The 18,786-nt window shown below is 43.1% G+C and overlaps 1 protein-coding gene across 1 annotated transcript; it reads left to right on the forward strand.

Annotated features, from left to right (window-relative positions):
* Positions 1–2,960: 2,960 nt before the first annotated feature.
* Positions 2,961–13,036, forward strand: LOC309682895 (aldo-keto reductase family 1 member B1-like; the record flags this gene model as incomplete). The annotated part of the gene is made up of 10 exons (XM_082497020.1): positions 2,961–3,026; positions 6,100–6,267; positions 6,953–7,069; positions 7,731–7,808; positions 9,263–9,385; positions 10,107–10,213; positions 11,028–11,109; positions 11,576–11,659; positions 12,104–12,186; positions 12,997–13,036. 10 exons carry the CDS (start codon positions 2,961–2,963, stop codon positions 13,034–13,036), a joined length of 948 nt encoding a protein of 315 aa, XP_082353146.1.
* Between the last annotated feature and the right edge of the window lie 5,750 nt (positions 13,037–18,786).

An 18,786-nucleotide genomic window follows, 5' to 3' on the forward strand; every position in this document is an offset into this window, starting at 1 on the left:
ACCTCAAACAACCTTTCAAAGGTATTTTATGAAGCAATTAGTTTTTAGAAGAGAGCTATTTAGCTCTGACTCTGTGCTGTTTCCCACGTGGCTGGCTTATATTTTACCAGCTTCAAGCTGGCAGGCTCAGCGCTGTTTGCACCTGCCTGTGGAAATGTGCCCAGGAGTCACCAATGCATTAGGGAGCTTGATAGATAAAAAAAAAAATTCTGACGTGTATGAAGTCAAGAAGCTGGAAGAGAAATGTTTCTGAGCTAAATCTACCTGAATTGCAAAAAAAAAAAAAAAAAAAAAAAATTGCAAGTGCTGTGAAAAACTGAACAAAGACTTAAAAATAAAGGCAAGGTGAACAAAGACCTTCACACAGGCTTAAGAAAGGGTGCTCTGAGCTAATGACTGTTTTCCTAAAATAGAATGATGACTGAAATTTCAGCAGCCAGTGGGATGCAGTTTAATTCAGTATGAAAATGTGCTTTGATGGCCAGAGCAGCGAGTGGGATAACCTTCTCCGTGTCTGCCTTTGTAATGGGCAGAGCAGCAGTTGAGGAATCGTGAGAGTCCCTCTCATTAGGGAGCCAGCTACACATCACTGAGGGACAGAGGACATGACATCTGTACTGGAAAGCCAGCCTGTTGTTAATCTACATTAGTTTCTGCAATGAGCTGAAGTGAATTTCTTGCTGTCCTTGGTTGCAGACAAGCTGTACAGGTACCTCAGCAGTCACCGTAACCAGGGCATCAGGTGGATGGATGATACAGTGGTCGTCATATCTTTCCTCTAGGTAACCCATTTTTCTCATGGATAAGGAGAAAAAACACATAAGTGCATCAAATCTCCACATAGCAGCACTGAGAAGCACAACTGCTGGTTAAACCTTGCTTTCGTTGCAGAATTCAGGCAGAAGAGGACTGATCTCTTTGACCTCAGAAATAAAATCAAAAGGGTTCTCCTCTGTTTTGTCCTAAAGCTGCAGTGATCTGCACACCTCAGTTAAAACGCTTGGACGCGAGGTTGAGGTGGCCAAAGCCAGCTCTGGCTCCCGCTGCCAGGGAAAAGGCCAGGCCGTAGGATGGAGCAGCAAGAAGGTCTGCGGCATCGAGCGTGCGGGAAAGGTCTGGCTGCAGGCAAGGGCAGCTGCTGCTGGTTGAGATGGGTGCAAGCAACAACGTGAGGATACAAGAGGAAAACTACCCAATGTGAAAAGGTAGAATACCCTAAAAGAAACCTGGTGCGGGAGGACAGGAGTTTGGTACCACTGGGGACCTGTTGTAGGAAGCAGCAATGGTGGACCCTTGGCCACCTGATTGCTGCCTGCTGGCCTGTTGGGGCTCTTTGGGTGTCTGCCCTGGGAGTGCTGAGCATGCTCATGCTCAGCCTCTTGGGTTTTGTTGTCTTTTTTCTGCGTTAACTTCAAACCAACAGGTTTATGCTTTCAGGTTGAGTATACTCTGCGTGCAGAGTCTGCACGCAGTAAAAAGTGCCCGAACGAAGTGACCTGCCCTGGGTCACTGGGCATTTTGAGACCCTACCTGTTGAAACGCGGTGCTACCCTGGGGCTGGTTTTGCCTGTAACAGGCAAAGAAACAACAAGGAAGGAAAAGTTCATTAACGGCTAGATAAACAATAAATGCTTACCACTCATATCTTAAAAATGAGTTCTTGCAAAATTTTGGGCAGGGCTCTGAAAGCAGGTAGCGTGCCAGATCCTTCAGGCAGGACGCGGGAGCCTCCAGGCTGGGGTCAAACCCACTCTGCATCAAAACGAGAGGTTTGGGATTTTCCAGAATAGGCTGCTATTCCTGCTGAGGCTTCTACAACTGTTACTCAGTTTATGCAGAAGTTTTTTAGTTGTGAATGGTAAAAAACCTAATGTAGGACAGCATGCAAACAGAAAAGGCCATAAAGTAACACTAACACAGCGTCAAGGGACAAGACATCTGAACCTGTTTGGCTTCTGAAAAGTTGGTAAGTAGAGAAAATGACACGGTGGCTGCTCCAGGAAACACAAATGTGCCATGGCGTGCCATTAGGTGTCATTGGTCTCACAGATAAAGCAGTTTTGGTTTTGAAGAGTCAGGCCGAGCTTACACGGTAGATCAAAGGCAAAGCTTTGTTTATTTCTCAGCTCCTCTCTCAAGTGGGGGAACCCTTCCTTAGAAGGACCTTGTTGTCCCTGTGTCCCGCAGCGTTGGGAGCACGAGCCTGGTGGGCTGCAATGGGGGCGGCAGAGGGGATATGTATAATATGCGTGCCTGGTGCTGTGGGGGTTGTAGAATCAGGGAATACCAGGTTGGAAAGGATCTCAAGGATCATCTGGTCCAACCTTTCTTGGCAAAAGCATGGTCTAGACCAGATGGCCAAGCACGCTGTCCAGCCGAATCTTAAAAGTGTCCAATGTTGGGGAATCCACCACTTCCCTGGGGATTCCAATGGCTGATGGTTCTCATTATGAAAAATTTTCCTCTTGTGTCCAGTGATGGATAGGATGAAGCAGTATTAGGAATTTTTGTAACAACGATCCCTCCTCTGGCTGGAACTGTGCCTCCTCCTGAGACAAACAGCTTTATGGCTTCTCCTGGTGATGTGTCCAGGAGCAGACAGGTGAGGTGAGAAATGGTTCTTGGGGTGTGCGCAAACTCCCCAAATACCACTTTTCTTGTAGAAAAGCAGAGACTGTGAAGTATACAAAAAGCCGTGACCTCGGCCAATTCAATATGTGTAACTGTCATGATGAGCTCACTCAACAAATTCATGTGAGGAACCCACAATCAGTTTTAAAATTCTTCAAAGGGTGAGGTAAGGGCAAAATCGCTGCCTTCTCTAGATTACAGCACTTCTGCCCATATTTTCCTTGTCCTCAGCCAGTCAGCAGGCAGGAGGGAGGGGCAAAGCCTATTTTAAAAGTTTTGCAAGGGGATCTGGCTTCTCCTTGCCTGCGGCGGCTGGAAGAGGACCACACATGGCCACCTACCTGGAGCTGCCCACCTGCACGAGGATGCCCATCCTGGGACTGGGGACCTGGCAGGTACCTGCTGGAGATGGGGAACTCTCCTCATCCCTGTGCCTCTGGTCACACAGGTGATACCAGGAAATTGCTGAGAATCACGGTAGACTTTTACAGCAATCTCCTCTTCAGGTCAGGAAAATGCAGCAAATGCCCTGTCCAGTGTTTCTTGCCTTTTGAAATATTTCAGGTAATCCAGGTATTCACACCCGTCCTTCAGGAATGTTTTTAAGTGAGCAGGTAGGGGTCACTTAGTGCAGGTAGTGAGCAGGTAGAAGGAGATTCTTCTTAGCTATGGAAAAAAACTACGTACTGCAAAAGTAAAAAGCTTCTCCTAGCTTGTTTTTCTTTTTTTTTTTTTTTTTGCTTTTGGCACTGGGTATTAATATCCCCGCATGTCATGCAGATGTCATCTTTGATGAGTGCATGTAGATGCAGGATCTTAAGTGGCAATGAGTGGATTTGGAAATGGGAATTTACATTAACTCCTTAGACACTGAGGATAACTTCTTTGTATAGCAGCAGATGAGTACACAGCGCTTTGCAGGAAAATAGTTTGGGTAGTTCTTTACCTACAAATGTTACCTAATGGACTTTTGGTAAGAGAGAAGAATTAAGGATACACTGAATTATAAATGTAAAAAGCGTCTGGAAATGAGCTGAAAATTTTAAGAAAGTGAGCTGCTTAAGAAAGAAAAAAAAAAAGTGGATTGACCCCTGAATTTGAGACTGGAAAATAAATATGTCGAATTGCAAGCTGCCAACTCTATGAAAAACTGTCCAGTTAGCATAAAAGTATCTTAAATTATTCTTACTATCTTTTAGGGTCAGCTGCGGCTCACCTTCACATAACTTATGCACAAATGGGGCTGAGTTTGTTTAACCCTTTCAGTCTTGATTGGTCTGATAACAAAAGACACTAAGAAGCCTAAAGTAACTATGTAGGCTTTAAAAAAACAAAGTGTGCCTTGCGTGGGGCCTCTTAGGGCACTGAGGCTGTGCTGGATGAGCTCTCTGAAGGAACTTGTTAGGATGCTAACAAGAACCGGTTAGGACTAAACAAAAGGAAAATTTTGGACACTTGATCCCTGGCACCACAAAAATCTCTTGTGTTAATGCAATGAAAACATGGCCCAAACCCACTGCGATTACTTTATCAAAGCTATTCAATCGCAAGGTTCCCACAGCAACTTAAGCTGCGAGTCCCTGTGTTTTGGTGTGGCAATGGGGCCTCTCCGTTTCCCAGTCACTCTGACTTCAGGAAGTTGAAGTCCTGTTCAGTGAGCACCATGTAAAATGAAGCGATGGATTATTTTTTCTGAAAAACATCTCATGTTACAGAGTTTTGTGTAATCACAGGGTATGAGTGCAAGGGCCTGCATGTGGGTTGGGGCAATTCCAAGCACAAATGCAGGCTGGGCGGGGAATGGATTGAGAGCAGCCCTGAGGAGAGGGACCTGGGGGTGCTGGTGGATGAGAAGCTCAACATGAGCCGGCAATGTGTGCTTGCAGCCCAGAGGGCCAACCACATCCTGGGCTGCATCAAAAGAAGTGTGGCCAGCAGTTTGAGGGAGGTGATTCTGTTCCTCTACTCTGCTCTGGTGAAACCCCCCACCTGGAGTACTGCGTTCAGGTCTGTGGCCCCCAATGTAGGAAAGACATGGACCTGTTGGAGCGGGTCCAGAGGAGGGCTACAAAGATGATGGGAGGGCTGGAGCACCTCTCCTATGAAGACAGGCCGAGAGAGTTGGGGTTATTCAGCCTGGAGAAGAGAAGGCTCTAGGTAGACCTTATAGCGGCCTTCCAGTACCTAAAGGGGGCCTACAGGAAAGACAGGGAGGGCCTCTTTATCAGGGAGCATAGGGATAGGACAAGGGGTAATAGTTTTAAACTGGAAGAGGGTAGATTTAGATTAGATATTAGGGTAGAAATTCTTTACTGTGAGACACTGGAGCAGGTTACCCAGAGAAGTTATGGATGCCCCATCCCTGGAGGTGTTCAAGGCCAGGCTGGATGGGGCTTTGAGCAACCTGGTCTCATGGGAGATGTCCCTGCCCATGGCAGGGGGTTGGAACTAGATGATCTTTAAGGTCCCTTCCAACCCAAATCATTCTGTGATTCTATATTGTCACTTTTGCTCTCGACCGACTCCTCCATTCAAAAGCGATGCTGATCACTCCTGCACGGCAGGTTTCCTGTGCTGCAGCAGCACCCAGAGACAAAGCATTCTCTAATGCCCGGCATTTGGCCGGTGTCGCTGTCAGCCTGCTTTCCCATGCCACCCGAGGAGCTGCAGCATTCATACGTGGGAAGGGGGTGGGGTGAGGAAAGGGGCTACAAAAGGAAAATTTGTAAAGCTTTAAACCGGCTGTTTGGTTGTGTGTAGCCTTGTGGAAAAAAATGCTGCAGTTTCTATGTTTTTTTTTTTTTTTTTTTTTAATGTAGGTGAACCAACCAAGCAGTCTTCAATTGGAAATACTTGAAGAAATGAAATCATTAGAAAAAAAAAAAAAGATGATGGGTGGGCATGTAATGAAGTTAAATGTAGGAGGTGGTTGCGGTTTTGCATCATGTTTCTGTTTGAAGTCCCATTTTCCAGAATAGCTATCCAGTCATCAAACAACTCTTCAGTGTCTGCAAGCCAAGAATCTGAAGTGATTTACTTTGCTGTTAAATTCCAGTTTGTGTATTTTACCCAGGAGGTGGCACTGTCTGTAGTGTTTTGCCGTCCTCTCACCTCCCTTGCCCTATGTCAACAAAAGCTGGCTTGTTTGTCTGCAGGGCCAGCCAGCTTTCAAGAGGTGATTCATTTCCTCACGTCGCCAGTATCTCACATGAAAATTAGTTTTAATTTTTGGGCAAATGAGAAATTATTTCGAGTGTCCGAATGTGAATGTTCCATCCTTAGAGAAGGGCAGATCAGTTCAGGCAACTCATCAGTGACTCCCGTGGCCACTGTATTCCAGAAAAGTAATGAAACAAGATCCAGACCGGAACCCTTCATTCTTTGGGGGCTTAAAGTCTCCAGATTTGGAGAAGAGCAAACTTTTTTTCCTGCTATTTAGGGAATTACTGACTTTCCTTCTTCTTTCAGTCTCTCCAAAGAACAGCGAGAGATGCAGTGAAGTTTGCCATCGATGTTGGGTACCGCCATTTTGATTGTGCCTACCTGTACCAGAATGAGAGTGAGATCGGGGATGCGCTACGAGAAAAAATTGAGGAGGGGGTTGTGAGGCGCGAAGACCTCTTTATTGTCAGTAAGGTATGTCCTTGGATAACTTGTCTCACACGAGGCCAACTCTCAGGAGGAGGGACAAGGTCCCAACCTGCAAAATGCCAGGGAATTAAGCTGGTCTGGGAATTAACTCCTCTCTGTCGGGGCAAAGAGTTTTGCGGATGGAGGGAAGGAAGAGGTCAACTCTTGAAAAGAAGAAAAAAAGGCTTGATTTGAGAGGCCTTTTTTTGTAGTCCATATCCATTGTCAGCCATGGAGACAGGAACTGAGGCCGTGCTCTAAGTTGCCTCTGAGATAGGAAGCAGGGCTATTGTATTCATGGTCACTCCTGCTGCGCTGCCGGCCTCAGCCTGTTAACTCCTGTATGTTATGTTTTGTTTTGTTTTTTCCCCTAAAAACAATGGTAGGAAAAATAAAGTAACTTCTATCTGCTGGAAGCTGGCAGGTCGATTTTGACCAGTTTTTCTTTTTTTCTTAATTTTTTGTAATTGCTGTATGAATCGTTGGAATTTTAGAGTATCTCATTCTCATTTTACTTAACTGACAGTACCGCAAATAAAGTAAGGTGCACAAACGTGGCACTTCCTCAAGACGAGAAGATGTGTGGTACCGTGAGCTGCCTCTGTGTCTGCGCCGTGCGTTTCCCTGTCAGGGACGCTCTGCAGTCGTGAGGATAGGAGAGCAGCTCCTAGGCTTTGTGTTACCCCCGCAGCTGTGGTCCACCTTCCACGAGAGGTCCCTGGTGAAGGAGGCATGCCAGAAAACACTTGCTGCCCTCCAACTGGATGATTTGGATCTCTACCTGATGCACTGGCCCATGGGATTCAAGGTATTGAGCCTTTTAACGCCTGGGAGCCATCTGTCAGGTCTGCCACTTTTTCCTTTGGGACCAGACATGCCCTTAGTCCTCTCTAATGAGCATTGTTGTTAAACCTCATTAGGACGTAATGACAAACCTCCACATGGAGTGCCCAGGAGGAAAAGTAAGGTCATGGCTGCTTAATCTAGGTCTTGTAGTACAAAAATCACCTTATTTTTACCCTGCACAGCGTTTCCACATTAGGTATCAAATTACTATCCAGATCACATTCCTCTTAAAGCCTGGGATTTGGCAGTCGTTTGCTTATCCGGGATCAAACAGTTGTGAATTAGCTCCTATTTTTCTCTTCTCTTCTCTCTCTACCCCCAGGTTAAATAAATCCTCGTTTCCCCATCGTGCCACATCCCTGGCCTTCCCCCAACCTGACTGAGGCACACACAAGTATCTGCCCTTCCTCTGCCTGCAGGACAGATTCTCAGGAGGCAGATTTTCTTGAAGACTACTTTGTTCGTACATATTACTGGTTTTGGCCACCTCTGTCCCCAACACAGACATAAGCCAGGATATCCAGCATGTCTCCAGCTCCACTTGCTTGCAAAATTTCTAAGCGATTTCTTTAACTACTTATGATTCAGCCCACCTTAAACTTGCGTTTCTTTTTTGATGATAGGCAGGAGAGGAACTATTTCCTACGGATGGAAATGGCATGGTCATTCCCAGCGATACCGATTTTCTGGATACGTGGGAGGTATGTTCATGGACAGGCCAAAAAATTATTGCTAGTTTGAAATAACAGCCTGAAATCTTTAAGGTTTCCACTTTGGGAATCGCCCTGAGAGAGCTTCCGATGTGAAGTATTCCAGATTGCCTATTTCTCTGTGTCCCTGGGTTCCTTCTTATGTTACTTTGCCAAAATTGAGGTATTTTTTTATGTCTGCTCTTACTAAACCGGCTGGGTGGGCATGGCAAGAGGAAATCTATGACTGTGTGTGTACCTTGCAGTGGCTTGAGCTGACATATGCTGTTGCTTCAGTCCCAAAACCCCACTCCGAGCGTTTATCGGTGGCTGTACTCTAGCCACACTCATCCCTAGTTGCACCAGAGCTGTCCAGACCACAGCAAAGCCAACGTGCCTGTGCCAATGTACCCAGAGCATCCAAATTTCCCCCCTCTCTAGAAAGTACTGGAACTTGCCCAAAGTCCTTCACTATAGCTGTGTGTGCAATGCAAACCGGCACGAGCACAGGCTACATGGGAGACAAGACTCGGGCACAAGTTCAAATTTCTGCTTGGCTGATGGTTTGGGCTATCCTTTCCTCTCCACCCCCACTGTGTGCCCAGCACGGCCAGGTCGAAAGAAGACAGGAGACTCAGCAGAGACAGAAGAATTCACTGATGCTTTTTTCCTTCTCTCAGATGATGAATAAAGCACATTTTTGTTGCTCATTTGAAGGAAAAAAGTGGACATTTCAGGCTGATGCTTATGATAGCAACTTCAAAAAAAATGTGATTTCTCCTTTGGAAGAGTTGTATCTTCTGCTCTAGAGGCTGTTAGTAGGTTAATTTCTCCTGTTTCTTTTCTGCTGGAGGTGCCAATCTAAGTAGGGCTGTCTAGCTCTTTTATTGTTTACTAGTGTGAAAGAAAATGGGGAGGGGAGGGGAGGGGAGGGGAGAGGAGCGGAGGGGAGAGGGGTTAGAACACAGCCCTGCTTATAGTATACTGACACTGCTAAATGGTACATCTCCCTTGGGAAATTAATCGGTGTTGATGATGAGGTATCCTGCTCCAGCTCTCCCAGAACAGCTCCTTGTCGAGCCGCTCTGTTCCAAATGACAAGCTTTTTATTATGGGATAATTATTTTGTTAGCTGAGGAACTACCCTAAAAAAACCCTTTTATTTACGAGCAGAATGTTTACCTGGGGATAATATTTCAAAATAGTTGTATTCTACTGAAATAATAATAATGTAGTAATTGTTAATCTTGAATAATGCTGTTATTTATTTGTGTGATGATACTCGATGTGGGAGTCTGAGTCTTTGACCAGGGTCCCACTCTTCAATATACTGTACTAATGACACATCGGAAGAAGCTCCCAGCCATGGCGATTTTTTACCACTGAAGTCTGTGTGCGGGCATTTTTTCCATATGAAAAAAGATGATCTTAATTAAATAGCAAGTCTGATTCTGTAGTGTCTCTAGGCTATGGAAGAGCTGGTGGATGCAGAAATGGTGAAGGCCATTGGAGTCTCCAACTTCAACCGCAAACAGATAGAGAGGCTCCTGAGCAAACCAGGCTTAAGACACAAACCTGCAAATAATCAGGTAAATTGTTCTCAGACTCATCAGTACTGACATCACATCTGTCTGGGGTGTTGCGTGTGATGGAACATCTCTGTCAAGGCTGTGCTTTTGATACCTTTGTGGCAATACACCTGTGTTTGGCCAAATCATACAGTAATGAAGGATGCAGAACGCTCTGTGCCCTTCCTTGCGCAGGAAGCTGCAGTCACACAAGCCCATGGCGCTCCTGGGTTGAAGGTGCAACCTTCACCTTTCTTCTGACAGAGCACTGAGCTTGTGCAGGCTGAGAGCTGAGCTCTGCCATGGAGAACACGGCGGGGCTTGGCCTTCTCCTTTCCTACAGCCCCCAAGGAAAAAGAGGCTGCGTGAATAGATAGGACCAGAGCTGGGCTACACTGCTGGGGTGAATAGGTAGGACTGGACGATGTGAGAGTTGGGTGGTTCAGCTGGATGTGCACAACTGGACCGTGGAGCCTATTGATACGGGGACTGTGAGAGGTCATGCAAAATGAGGCAGGCAGCTGGAAAGAGAAACTAGTGTGTGAAGGTTGGGCCTTGTTGGAGGCAGGGTTGAGAAGAAGGGGAAATGATCTGAAACACGGGCTGACTCTCTTAAAAAACCCATGGCTGCAAAAAGAACCACCTTTTCAAAGCTGATGTGGGGCTTGGCAAGTCACCATAGTGATGCTAAAGCTTGAAGTACCTTCTGATTCTGAAGAAACCTACTGTTTGGTTTTTGTAGATTGAGAGCCACCCCTACCTTCCTCAGGAAGAGCTGATTAAGTACTGCCAATCCAGAGGGATCTCTGTCACTGCATATTGTCCCCTTGGAGCACCCAACTGGCCATGGTAAGAATGCTTTGCGAGTCTTCTTTCTTAGACATAGGTTGGAGCCAATACAGTAAACCAGGCTTAGGGTGTTGATAAACCCTCAGGGAGTAAAACTGATGTAATTAGAAAAATATCTACTAATTCATTTACAAACTACACACAGAGAGAAACCTCTCACACTTATTGTGATATTCAGTCCACTAATTCATACCTGTGCTGTTACTGGAGTTTCATATTTAGGAGAAAAAGGATCAACTGGTTTGTGAGAGTAGTGAAGATAATTCTTAATTGAGCTTGGGTGAGCTTATTAAACATGTAAAAAGAAATTCTGAAATAAAAAAAAACAACACCCTAAACCAAAGCAGCACATGCTTGTGAAAATAGCAACCTTGTAGTCCTGCTGAGAGAAATGGATCAGGTTTTTAAATGGATGACTTGAAGGAATTTTGCTTTTACTCTGGTCTTTATGGCTTTCTCCGACCTGGGACAGGGCATTTACCAGAGCAGCGGCGCTTGTGAAGGACATGACAGCTGCCTGTTCTTAAGATGAAATTTTCAGGATCTGGACCAAGAAATTCCTGGCCTGATCCCAGGCTGGACTGAAATGTGTTACAGTGACCTGTTATACTAGAAACTACAGGCCTCTTCTCATGTGCCAACCTGCGATAAAAGGAAAAGCATGAAGGCAGGGACTGGAGCAACGAGAAGATGGTGAATTAAAGTGTGCAAGATGATGCTTTTTTATCATTTAAATACTATTCTTACAGTACAGTGCCTGACGGAGAAGACAGTGGGCCATTCAGCTGCTGAAGTCTGCTTTTTATTTTCACAGGTCCAAGCCTGAGGATATTTCCCTTTTTGATGATCCCCAAATTAAGGAAATTGCACTCAAGTACAACAAAACCCCAGCTCAGGTTAATACTGGTCATAGTGTTTTCCCTGGTGACATGTATTTTTCCGCACTTGTGCTGAAGTAACTATTTACAGAGGTATTATAGAAAGCTGAGTTCCAGCTGTGTCTCATACGCATTGTAATGCTTTAAAAAATATTACCTGTAACAGTTTTAATGACGGACAGAAGATTACCAATGGCTTTGGGCTTTCATTGGCACACTAGCCGCTTCTGCACACGGCATCCCTGGCCAATCCTCAACTCTTATTCAACACTTTCCCATGCTATCATCTCAACTTCAGAGACAGATAGCGATTAAATGAACTCATTGTCGTGGTTTATAATTAGGAAGGGTTTACAATAGTGCGTTTCCTTTGTGAACCATCCCTGATGATCAGTAGAGCTGTTCCATGTAGGCACATATGGTTTTTGACTTTCAGAAGACAGGCAGAACTTCTCAGCTGTAATTCCCCAATCTGTTCCTGCAGGTGCTTATCCGGCTCCAGATTCAAAGAATTGTGAGTGTAATTCCCAAATCTGTCACTCCACACCATATTGAGGAAAATTTTAAGGTAAGAGGGTACCTCACAGAATTATTAATGGTGTTAAACTTTACACAGAAAAATCCACTCTGCCAGTGGAACAAAGTACCCCCTTCATACTCTGAACTGGCAAAACCTTTTGTCTGTCAGATACCATGTAACTTACTTCATTATGAATGCAAAAAGTTACTTTAAAAGTAAGGAGCCAAGTCTCCTTCATGAGAACACATCAAGTAAGAGAGAGTAACTTTTCCCCCTTGTGATATAGTTATGATGCAATTAGACCCCACCAGCACTGTAACTTTATGACATTCACTCATTGTTCACCACAGATGTGCATCTATTGCACACTTCTAGTGCTTCAACAAATACAATGCTTTTCTACTTCGGTTTTTGGTATTCTTTCTGCAAATGAACTTATACTTGTCTTTTTGCAAACTGAAGTAACCCAGCTGGTTTTGGACCTTTTTTCAGGTGTTTGACTTTGAACTGGCTAAAGAAGAGATGGAAACCTTCCTTGCTTTCAAGAAGCAGTATCGCATCTGTGCATTAAGCGAGTGAGTACCTCCTCCTCCTCCTCCACGTTTTAGCAAGACCAGATCATCATGGGACAGTATTTGATAGCCCCACTTAAAAATAAAGATAGGGAACCTTAGCCAATACCTGATCACATCTGTATCTGCTGGCATCCAGCACTAGGGTTTATTAGAGGATTGCCCACCTTGAACAGGTTGGTAGCATTGGGAATTTTGCAGGTACGGTGTGTGTCAAGGTATCGCATAACGCATGCATACCAAACTGCTATCTGAAAATCAAAATTGGCTGGAAACTCCAAAATAAGTAGGCGGCATTTTTTTTTCTCTTTTTTCTTTGGCTACTTTATATAAGAGATAGACAGTATAAATAAACTCCATTTTAAGAATGAGAGTTGTAAGTTTTTTTGAAGTGAAAAGCTGTGCCTACATATTTAAGCCAACATTATTAAGGCAGCATCTAGGCAGTAGAATGGTCAGACACAGACTTAGCAAGATTTGCAATTTATTCTATTTTCCCAGGTTATCCACTTACCTAATAGCATACTGTGGACTTAGGAGTTCACAAGAGAGCAGTTTAATATCACAGGAAGTTTGGTGATTTCAGCTAAACAAAAGATACATTATCTTTTAAGAACAAGGTCACTGGTATATGCAAAGGTTACACAGCATTAACTTCCACTGCCCTGTGTAAACTAAGCAGGCTCATCTTAGTGTTTTTATGGTAGTTCACAGGTTTTGTTCTGCAGAGCTTTTGTCATGGGAAAAGAGCTTTTTCTTCTTAGCCTTAAGACTATATCCTGAACGTGTTTTAATCATACTCTCTTTTTCTAGATGCAAAAATCACAAGGACTATCCTTTTATGGAAGACTAACATAGGCATCATCTTCAGATCCTCTAGGGATCAGGACCATATATCAGCTTCACACAATTTGTAATTCTTAATGTATATTAAATCACAATATAAGTGGAGTAGGTATTACAAGATGAGAGAAAGTAGCTCACAGACATTCTGAAGAGTAATCTTCGAGCATGCGTGCATTTGCTTCCCTTATTATCAACCAGAGTTATACCACTCCTTTATTCATGTCTTGGCTCTACTCTTGTTGTAGCAAAATGTATATTCTCTTATCATTTAGTAATGATAGTTAAAGAAGTTTAATAAACCTGAAACTTTGGGATATGTGAAAAGCAGTCTTTATCATAAAAATAAAACCTGACAAATTTTATGAGAAATTTAAATTCTCCTAGTGGTTGTATTTTTGGAAAAAAGGTCAAAACATATGCTATCTTTTAGTTATTAATATAAGACAACATTTAACATCAGAAGATCTTTATGAGATAAGACAATATGCTGCTTGAGATTCTTAGTTCAGTAACATCAGTATAACAGACTGAAAGCTCTTTAGAGGACACTGCCGAATTATGTTTCAGGAGCTGTTTTCTTAATGAGGTTTCCTATTTATAAGCTGCTAAAACCTAATAAACTGGTAGGAGATTTGTATGTTTGGCTTATCATATCTACAAGAGTATATAAATACTGCCTTTATCAGTAGAATGGCTGCAGTGAAGACTGTGAATCTCTCCCAGCAAATCCAAGGTCTGATAAAGGAGACCCAGAGGAATTATTTTGTTTGGCAACTGTCTTATTTAACAAGCAGAGTAGTTGGGCAGCTTCATAGAAGCCAACAGTAGATTTTCACTCTTGTACTGCTCCCTAGATAGTGCCTGTTTGTGTTTTGGCTCAAAGGATGTCACTGGATGTTGTTTTCTCTGGTAAAAACTCAGTGCTACTGCTGCCCATACATCTGCTGGAGTTTTAATGAGGAGTCTGTTAATCAAGACTTCTTGCTCTTGAACTCATAACACGTGACTCAAAACTCCTGTAATTGCTTTAGGCTCTTCCAGCCCAGTAGAAGAACAATGTGGATCAGTACTGCCTGCAGAGAGGAAGGACGATTGTGTAATTAAGGTTCAGGGCTGGGATACACACTTCATGGATATCCTTTTCCAACTGATTTTCTTTGTAGTTAAGGTTTTTAAAGTCTATAAAGGAAATGATGACATATCTTTGAGCTACTTTAGCCTTTTGCAAGATGTTTGAATAACAGGTGCCCTAGAAGTAGCAAAGCAATTCTGTCAAATTAGATTTCCTACAGCAACTCTTAAGAGCTCTGAAAAGTATATCAGTGTTTGACACCAAACAGTTATAGTGCAGTGGTATGGACAGGAAGGTGTCTGTAATAGGTACTCTCTTTTTTCCTCCCCCTGGACATGCTAAAAAGTGAGCGCTGTGGAAGGGGCTCTGCTTCCAGACATTCAGACTGCGGTCAGGTTGTCAGTCTACAGCAGGAAGAGCAATACCCACCTAAGGCTGTGGCATACAGCCTGTCCCAAAATATTCTCTACTTCACAGGAATTTTCTAACAACATTCCAATATAATCACAGCTATCAGAGTTGAAGTTATTTACAGGATGTTTATAGACTGTGTTAGGCAGGAAGTCAGACTAGATGATCACAGTAACCATATAATAGTAAAAAATTCAAAACAAGTTAGAAGCCAGAGATTGTGCGTTTGTTTGAGAGACAATAGATCTTTTCCAGCTGCAGAGACTTTAGCAAAGGTAAAAGGAGAAAAATTTGGGTGATGTCAGTTACTGGGAAGTAAAATATCTTATTTTGCAGCAGAGCTGCAGCCATATGACTTACACGACTAATCTTTCTCACAGATCACTGCTGCCTCACAGCAATGACAGCAGCAAGTTTGTGGCTATAAGCTGCTTGAGAAGCACAATTCCTCACTTCACCACTTTGCCTACCCAAACATGGATGCCACAAGGGCACTGTTCTAATTGCATCTGCTATCTCTGGAGAGCAAGCTATGAAGCATGATCTTCCTTGTATTTGGTTTTGAGGATTCCAAAAGTCTTCTAGCCTCATATGTGTTTTTTGTGAGTTCAGACTTTGCTTTACATAGAACCTACTTATTAAGAAAATAAAAATTGCCATGACAGGCTAGAGTAGAGACTCAGGCTTGGTTTACTGCTACCGTAAATTCAGTTGACTAAAGAAGAGAAAGTGTTTTGTTGGTCAGATTACTGCAGCAGAAGAGAGGAAGGGACAAGCTACCAATGTCTTCTAAGGAGTTTTATTTGTTTTGTCAGTGCAGGGACTTGCAGTAGAGATATTGCCACAACTCACAAGTGGTGGAAACTTTCTAATCTTCAGATTCATTTGAATCCTGTGTTAATAAGCAAGTGTATAGTGATGGCCATTTAACCCACTCACATTTCTGTAGTTGTAACTAACTCAACTGCATGCTGCCACTGAGGTAGCCTCAAAGTATATGCAGTGACAGCATCTCCACATACTTTCCAGTGGCCTGCATTAGCATTTGTTAGTTACTAATCCCCAGGCTGGATCAACATCTAAACACAAAGAACAGATGTGTAAGAGGCCACAGGTCTAGCACTTTGTGGACCTGAAAATACCAAGGCCATCTCTTAAAGCCAAGAGAGAACATGCCACGCTACAAACAAAATGCTTCAGGAAAAGAACATGAGTATTCTCCCAGTGTCAGGTGCAACATAGACAGATGCTAGTCACCATGGCCAGCTCTAGGGAGTGGAGTAACTTTCTGGAAGTACTAGCAGCTTCTATTCTTGTGTGCCTACTTCTTCAGCAGCATAATTGACAACTTTCTGTTGGAACCACAGCAAGGCATTTATACTATCCCCAAATAATTTTCAGTTTCCATCAGCTACAGAACAGTGCTCTTAAACCAAACCTGTAGATACATCTTTCCTAGTCAGCAGTGAGATTAGCTGTGCCACTGTAAATGGGAAACCACCTTAGCTTAGCATTTTGCCTTTGTATCACAACATGTCCCATGACTTGAGCTTTTATTGTGCTGTGCATCCATTCTGGTATAGTCAAGCCTTCATTATAAGTTCCAAAGGGGCTGGGTGAAAAAAAGTGTTATGTCCATGTTTTAGAGGGAAAACAAGATAACGTAGGTAAATGAACAACAGGTAAAATTCAAAACTTCTTTGCTGATCATTGCTACTCAGGTTTTCCATCTATTATAACTCCAAGCTCTCTCACATTGAGCTCAGTATCATTCAAAAGCAAACAGAAAGAGAAAGAAAACAGTAAAATAGAAACCCTTTCCACAAACTTCTTGCATTCAACTCTACACAAGAAGTTCTGGTCTTTGCCTTCCTCTAGATCTTAAAAAGATTTATAGAAGACCAACTAGGATAATCAGTGGCCTAGGAATAATTTATACAGATGGCAATTAAGTAGACTAAGACTTTCCCTGACCTGATACCAGTGCAGGAAGCCATGCCAGAAGTTTACTAAATCTGGAGCAGCTTAGAAAACGTGACTGGAAATAGGCCAGTTGCTATCTCCTCCACTGTAAAAGCCAGCAGCACCACGTGAATCTAGCAGCAGACAAGCCCAAAACAAATAAGAGATAGCAATTCTTCAAAAGATGTGTGGCTGTGAAAAATCATTCCCTTTGAATGTAACAGCTTCACAAGGTCACTGGACAAAAAAGAATTAACTGATGGCTGTTAAACACCAGAGATCTTAAACTGCTATCAGAATATTTAAAGAACACACCACTGCAATGCTCAATTTACTCATCTTCAACAACTTGTTCTGACCACAGCTGGAGACAGGATGCTGCAGCAGGTAGCTGCAGGTGGTGTCCAACTACCTGCAACCAGCAACATACCAATTCCAGCTGCTTGTGTTCTCAAAAAAGGTCTCTTGCCTTCTCCAATGAAATAACTGCCAATTTTCTCTACCTCTTTTCCCTGATAAATCAGTTCACCATCATTCTTTGCTACTATGGAAATGGATCTGTTCGGTCATTTGAAGCAGCAAGAGTGCAGCTGAAGTGAAACAAGTTCTGAGTGCAAGTACTGATTCTACCAGTCCTGAGGAACACGATTTTGCTGTCTCCTGCTCTTAATCTTTCCTGTAGGCTGGACTCAACTCCTCTTCCTAGGGTGTGCTACAGTACCACATTAGCTTAACTGCTGCAGCGGAGTCCCCAGAAAACCTAGTAAGAGAGGCCAACAAGGTGGAGCTGAACTATAAGTTCTGAAATCAAACACAAAACAAAACAACCACTTTTCGTTGGAAGAGCTACAAGATTGTATTTGTCTTTAAAAATGTCTTTGATCAGAAACCCAGAGAGCTGTCAAATCACAATACAAAAACAAATGCTGTGAACAGTTATAGCAGGAAGAGCTCAGTTCGCAGGAATGCTAGGCTCCGGATATCTAATTCTTTGATCTTTCCACTTTACCTTTTAGGCGATAAAAGGAATTGTAGGCAGAGAGTGTGGCACAAGTATGGGGGTACAACAGCCACTTATTGTACTGTAACAATCCCCAGATGGACCTAGATTAAACAAAGACTTGACTGCAGTCTAGAAAACTGGCTCTTCCTCTATCACAGCCTTATTTAATTATATCTGGCCTTGAAGCAATCCAAAATGATTTTGAGTGCCAAGTTTTTCTGTCACTCCCTTCCCACTTCTCATCCTTTCTGACAACAGCCTGATTTCTGTTCAAGCTTATGCACTGTTGTCCCTTAGCTCAGGTGCTTCTCTATTTTTCCTCTGTTCCCACTCTCATACTTCACACCAGGCATCCAAGCCCTCTGCTGCTTAAATGCTGTGCTGTGTCCCAGAACAACCCTTTCCAAATTCTTTCCTGCTAAGTCATCCAGCAAAATACAGAGAGAGCCTGTTACAATACCACTCCACCCTGTGTGCTAGCTAGTCTTCCTTCTGCTGCAGAGCAGCCTGTCTGAAAGTCTTCTCTGGTAAAATTCCTACACCGAGAATGGAAAATTTCAGGCACAAACTTTCATAAAGTTACACTGAAATGAAAACGGGAAATTAACAGAACCTGATGTACTATTTTGGAAACCCTGACCCTCAATGTAACCTTTTGCCAGAACACAGTTGTCACAAAAATGTTATTTCCAAGCAAGTCAACATTGCCCCAAACCGTTTTCTGTCACAGCTGAGACTAATCCAAGAAAATTAGCTGTTCTGCTTTTTTTGATGCCTTTGGGCTTTTATTTATCACATTATAGATACACAAACACACTTGCACAGCTGAAGCTTTTTGTATTTGCTTTTAAGCACAGAATTTAAACTGATTATAATCAATTTATGTTAGGAGAATGAGCATTAGAGGAGAATATTGCTTAGGGTCAGACATTGACTCTCTGCTCCCTCCTCCTCATGTTGTAAGTTAACTCAATCTTGTCTGTTCAGCCTATTGTAAATTATTCTGACTGAAAACATGTAGCACATAGTCTGGCCTCAGCAATAGTGGAAAGATTTAAGTAAGCATTTTAAAATAACAAAAATGTGTTTTCAATATAATGGTTAGTATTTACCAGAAAGAAAAATTTTAAATTAGTTTGACTTAGTACCTTTTTACCAGTACCAGGAAACAAGTCACCTACTTTGCAAACAGTTTGAGAACAACTGCCTTTACAGTACATTTTAACCTGGCTGAGTTCCCTTTAAGGTACATTATGCTATGCAGTTATGGAATCAGAATCCTACGTTACATTTACCATTTAGGGGTGGT

The sequence above is a fragment of the Vanellus vanellus genome (assembly GCF_965231255.1).
Source record: "Vanellus vanellus genome assembly, chromosome: 1".
NCBI classification, from domain to species: Eukaryota; Metazoa; Chordata; class Aves; order Charadriiformes; family Charadriidae; genus Vanellus; species Vanellus vanellus.